Source organism: Citrus clementina, unplaced genomic scaffold (assembly GCF_000493195.1).
Source record: "Citrus clementina cultivar Clemenules unplaced genomic scaffold, Citrus_clementina_v1.0 scaffold_2, whole genome shotgun sequence".
In the NCBI taxonomy this organism is placed as follows: Eukaryota; Viridiplantae; Streptophyta; class Magnoliopsida; order Sapindales; family Rutaceae; genus Citrus; species Citrus x clementina.
This window is the reverse complement of record NW_006262688.1, coordinates 27,349,047-27,355,046: the sequence shown is the minus strand read 5'-3', so window position 1 is coordinate 27,355,046 and position 6,000 is coordinate 27,349,047. Positions and strand designations below refer to the sequence as shown.

General features: G+C 33.8%; 1 protein-coding gene across 2 annotated transcripts in view; it reads left to right on the top strand.

The window, feature by feature from the left end:
• The window catches only part of LOC18052674 (dynein light chain LC6, flagellar outer arm), a 2,256-nt gene extending 1,272 nt beyond the window's left edge, over nucleotides 1-984 (top strand). Inside the window, exons 2-3 of one of the 2 annotated variants that reach the window (XR_002907191.1) lie at nucleotides 425-528; nucleotides 728-809. Coding sequence is in view for 1 of the 2 variants with exons in the window: in XM_006448130.2 (XP_006448193.2) it covers nucleotides 728-883 (156 nt within the window). In the remaining variant the exon portion in view is untranslated. Of the gene's footprint in view, nucleotides 1-424; nucleotides 529-727 lie in introns of both variants that reach the window. The other variant, XM_006448130.2, reaches the window with a different exon arrangement.
• The last annotated feature ends 5,016 nt before the right edge of the window (nucleotides 985-6,000 follow it).

Below are 6,000 nucleotides of genomic sequence, written 5' to 3'. Positions count from 1 at the left end.
GTTTTTATATGAAATCTTTTATGGGATTGGCATAAATTGCTTCCTTTGCTAGTAAATTTGGCACGATTTATAGCTGAAGACAAAATTTTGGAATTTGATATGTTTTATCCTCACCTATAGGCTATTAGGCTTTGCCATAAAGTTAAGAGTTTATTTCTTATTGACATAATTTTGTGCTGATAGTGTTGGGTGCAATAAGAGCAGATGGTTGCATCCATTAGCATCTTTGTGAAACCTGAGTTAATTTTGCTTCAGAGCTCTAGACGACATTTATGAATATGGGTAGGAACCATTACCATTACCTTTACGACAGTGGTGCTTCAAGTGATGGAAATTTTGATTCTGGACAATTATCTTTGGACTTCTCCACATCTAACTTTGCTAGGTTCATACAATGTTGCTTGTTATGTTATATGCTCAATAGGTTGGAATTGCAGCTGATATTGTACTGACGTAAATTAGAACTTGATCAAAACTTGGAGACAGACAGAGACAAGAATTGTTTACTCTTCTTCACCCCATGCTCAGGTGACTGCTGAAAACACCTGCCGGATGAAGCAGAGCTTGTCTCATTTATCAGTTTTAGCTTTTGACAAATAAAATTAGGCAATAAAGATATTGCCTCCTATGCAGAAATGTCCTTCTCTAACATTATTCAGAATGATTATTTTCTTTTTATCGTGCTTTATACATGGACAGTACATGATGCATTTTTGTTCAATTGCAGGAATTTGACTCTTCATATGGTCCGGCTTGGCACTGCATTGTAGGAACTAGCTTCGGATCCTATGTCACGCATTCCCTTGGAGGCTTCTTGTATTTTTCAATTGACAAGGTTTATATCCTCCTCTTTAAGACGGCTGTTGAGCCTTTAGACCATTGAAGGATTTGAGGAGTTTGAGTTTTGCACGTGTCTATGTCATTAAATGTAAAATTGGAGACGGCAACATTTATCAAGTTCCTGTGTTCACTATTTTTTAGTTTTTCATGTTATGTTGATGAGTTTACTTCTCTTCTTTTTCTTCTGATACATTGCATGATCTTTTTTATGGCCTACCTGGTGAAAATTTTGATGCAGACACAAGTGCTGGCGCGGCCATTTTAAACCGTCCCTTCGCAAAGAAGATTTTGGGTGGAACTGGCATGCCATTTTCATCCTGTTTTTATGGTCGTCACGGTTTTGTTTCTAATATTTTATTTTCAAACACTGAGGACCCTATAGGATAAAACTTGCTAGTCCAACTTTAAACTTTGGAACCTTCTGGTCCTTCTGCAGTCTTCTTTACGACATTCCAAAAACTGTTTGCTCTAAAAATACGTTTTGATGATGAAAAACTTGTTCAATGCTGTCAAAACGTTACGCAAAAGATTCTAGAAACTCCATGTGCATGTAGTAGGCTTTTATACCATGTCATGCTAAAATTCGCGATAAGAAACAAAATTTGTTGCCTTTGTTCACGAATTTTGTAATATCTTGGTCAAATTTCATTGTTTTAAAGCCTAAAAAAGTTCATGAATATACATTTATGGGATGGCCGTGACTTCAGAACCCAAGTTACCTCATAGTCTAGATTATAAAATTTGAATCTTTACATCGCTGTTACAAGTCAAAGCATATAATTTTGATTTTTTAATTAAAAGAACTATTTTGCCCATTTTCTTCTACAGCAAGAAAATTATAATTGCTTTAGACCGCCCACGTGGACAATTTAGAGTCCAATAAATCTGTTGTGCTCTTTGCTCTGTCTCAACCAAGCAAAACCCTCGCGGTTCAAATCCCCTAAACATACATCGATCACCCCATAAATCTTCCCTGCATATTTTGTTTCTTTTTGTTGAGAAAGAGACTGACACAAACAGCTACAAATTAAACGAAAATAATTTTTTTTTCTCTTTTAGTGATTAAAATAGGTTGTGTACTACAAATAAATAAGTAGAAAATAAACCAACATAATCCAGAGCAGCGAATCAACTATAAGAGATAAAAAATTTACGTGAAAAATCCAAAGCGGAAAAAATTACAGGACCATAATCTGATATAATCTTTCACTATATTAATGATATTACAACACAAATTTTTCTCTAAATAATATTAGAGGCTAATAACATCAAGAATCTCAATATTTTTAGCTCACAGTAACAGTATAATAATTATCTCTCTAATAGGTGAGTATCTCAAATAACAATCAACGAGAAGATAAAATAAAAGTTAAGACTAGTAAGATTGTAGAAGGCGATGTCAGAAATTTACCCTCAAAATTTAGGAGAAATCAGAATTAATTTCACATTCTGATCTTTCAATTAAAGATTGAAATTCTTATTCTCAAAACTAAGAATTCCCACTGTCTTTCTCTCCCTCTCTCCCGTCCTTTTGCGATAGTGAAACTTGCTGCCACCTCCGCTTTCTCTTCTTTAGATCCAACCATGTTTTCTAAAACCTAATTTTATTATAAAATTTCACTTAACCCCTCAATCTTTCTTTAATTATTTAAATACTCAAATTAATGAAATTTGGGCTTAGGCCACCCAAATGAGATGAATTCAACAAATCTCCCCCTCCAGATCATATGGGGGCACCACCAAGCCCGATCTCTGTATACAACTTTTCAACTTCTTCTTGGGTAATGACTTTGTCATCATCTGACACATTCTCTATTATGTGAATCTTTTCAAGCTGCAACTGTTTCTTCTCAAGCACGTCTCATATCCAATGATACCTCACATCAAAGTACTTGAATTTTGAATGGTATGTCGAATTCTTTGCCAAGTGAATGGCACTCTAATTGTCATAGTATACAACATAGCTATCTTACTTCACACCCAACTCTTGTAGGAAATTCTTCACCCACAAGGTTTCTTTGCAACCTTTAGTGATTGCATTATATTTTGCTTCAGTGGTAGACAATGCAACACATTGTTGAAGTCTAGATTGTCATAAGGATGCTCCCCTCCAAAGGTGATCAAATATCCTTATAGGGATTTTCTAGAATCAACATCTCCTCCCATATCTGCATTCATGTACACTTGTAACATAGATTTGTCACCACCAAAACATAAACATGTATTGGAAGTGACTCTGAGATATCTGAGAATCCACTTCACCGTTGTCCAATGCTCTTTGCCCAGATTGGAGAGAAATTGGTTGATTGCACCAACTGCATGAGTAATATCTGGTCTTGTACAAATCATGACGTACATCAAATAACCAATTGCTGAAGCATAAAGAGCTCATTTCATCTCTTACTTTTCTTTCTTGCTTGTAGGATAATGCTTGAAACTAAGCTTGAAATGGTTTATAAGTGGAGAACCAACAGATTTTGCCTTACTCATGTTAAATCATTCAAAAACCCTTTCAACATATACTTCTTGAGATAATCATAACTTCACAAATTTTATATCGCGGGAAATCTTCATGCCCAAAATCTGTTTCGTCGGTCCCAAGTTCTTCATTGAAAAAAACTTACTAAGCACTTTCTTCAGATTATCAATCTTACCAAGATCCTGACAAATAATCAACATGTCATCCACATAAATCAAAAGAATGATAAAATCATTATCACCAAACTTCCTCACAAAAATATAATGGTCGCACATAGTCTTACTAAAATCATGATTCTCCATTAAAAAATCAAACTTCTTGTACCATTGTCTTGGTACTTGTTTAAACCCATACAAAATTTTCTTCAACTTGCACACAAGTTTTTTTTTTCTTTTGGCAATAAACCATTCAGGTTGCTCCACATATATTTCCTCCTTTAAGTCACCGTGTAAGAAAGTTGTCTTTACATCAAGCTGTTTAATCTCCAAGTTCAAGCTAACTACTAATCCTATAACAACTTGAATAGAAGACATCTTCACTATAGAAGAAAATATTTCTTCAAAATCAACACATTTCTTTTAATCGAAGCCCTTCATAACCAATTTAGTCTTATACCGCTGTAGTGATTTTTTTCAATCTTCAACTTGTAGACTCATTTGTTCTTCAGTGCCCTATTTTCCTTAGGCAACTTTACTAAGTCATAAGTGTGGTTATCATTCAAGGATTTCATTTCCTCTTGCATAGTTTTAGCCCACTCACTTTTATATTGGTAAGACATGGCTTCTTTTTATATTGGTAAGACATGGCTTCTTTAAAATATTATGGCTCTCCTCCATCAGTAAACATCACATATTCATATGAAGGATATCTAGTGGAAGGTCGTCGTTATCTAATTGGTCTTATTAATTATGGCTCAATTAGTGGTGCAGGTGGTTATGAGGTGCTTGCTCAACTGGTTCTGTTGGACCATCATTATTATCATCTTCAACTCCCCTATGATCATCATGAACTACAGATGGAGAAACTGAAGTTGGAATAATAGGAATCTTTGGAGATAATTGAGACTCATCACTCTTTTCTGCATTGCCAACTATCTGATCTTCTAGAAACACAACATCTTTACTTCTGATTAGTTTTCTTGCCACTGGATCCCATAATCTATACATAAATTTTTCATGCCCATAGCTTAAGAAAATGCATTCCTTAGCTTTATCATCAAGTTTCGATCTTTCATCCTTAAGAATGTGAACATATGCTCTGCAACTAAATACTCACAATTGTTTATAAGAAACATCTTTCTCAGTCCAAATTCTTTCAGGTACATCGCCATCTAATGGAGTTAAAAGAGAAATGTTAATCATGTCAATTATAGTACGCATAGCCTCTGTCTAGAAAGATTTAGAAAGCTTGGCATCAAAAAGTATACACCTGACCGCTCTCTCTTTAATTGTTCTATTCATCATTTCTAGGGGTGGGCACAGGTCGGGTTGGGTCGGGTTGAATATCAACCTGACCCAACCCGCATGTAGAGCGAGTTGAAAAATTTCAACCCAACCCAACCCATTACATATCTCAACCCAACCCGACCCAACTCGCAAAGCTGCGGGTTGGGTCGGGTTGGGTTGGACTTTTAAAAAAATTTATTTTTATAGTTTAATTAAATAGTGAATAAAAATAAATTAATTAATTAAAAATTAAAAAATACAAATGTTAAAATCTTTAGAACAAATCCAACATTTCAGAATTTTTATATTTATATTTTTTAACTTTTATATGAAATATCAAAATTTATATAATAATTTTTACACACATATGGGTTGACCGGTTGAGTTAAGTTGATTGGATTGGTTTTTTGAAAAAAATCTATTGTTATAGTCTAACTAATTAGTGAACAAAAATAAATTAATTAATTAGATAAACTAAAAAAATACAAATATTAAATTCCTTAGAACAAATCTAACATTTCAAAGTTTTCATATTTATATTTTTTTAATTTTTATATAAAATATCAAAATTTATATATGGATATACGGGTTGACGGGTTGGGTTGGGTTAAAAATTTTTAACCCAACCCAACCCGCAAAATATCACACGGGTTGGGTCGGGTTCACGGGTTGGGCGGGTTGATGCCCACCCCTAATCATTTCTGCAACATTATTTTGTTGAGGGTTTTTTTGGTATAGTCTTCTCAAGTTTTATTTCATGAGATTTACAATATTACTCAAATGGTCCTCTGTACTCACCACCATTATTTGCCCTGACACATTTTAATTTTCTTCATGTCATTTTCTTAACATAAGTATAGAAGAACTTAAATATATCAAGCAGCTAATTTTTAGATTTCAAAGCAAAAGCCTACACTTTTTTAGAACAGTTATCAATAAAAGTCACAAAATAAAGTGTACTTCCTATTGATCTACTTTGCATCATGCAAATATTAATGTGAAACAAATCAAGGATTTACAACTTTCTAGACGGAGAAAAGCTTTTAAAAACTACTCTATGTATCTTTTCAGCTAAGTAATGAACGCAAGTCTTGAGGAACATACCTGCGAAATTGGGTAGAAATCTTTTTTTGGGTATAGTCTTCTCAAGTTTTATTTCATGAGATTTACAATATTACTCAAATGGTCATCTGTACTCACCACCATTATTTACCCTGACACATTTTAATTTTCTTC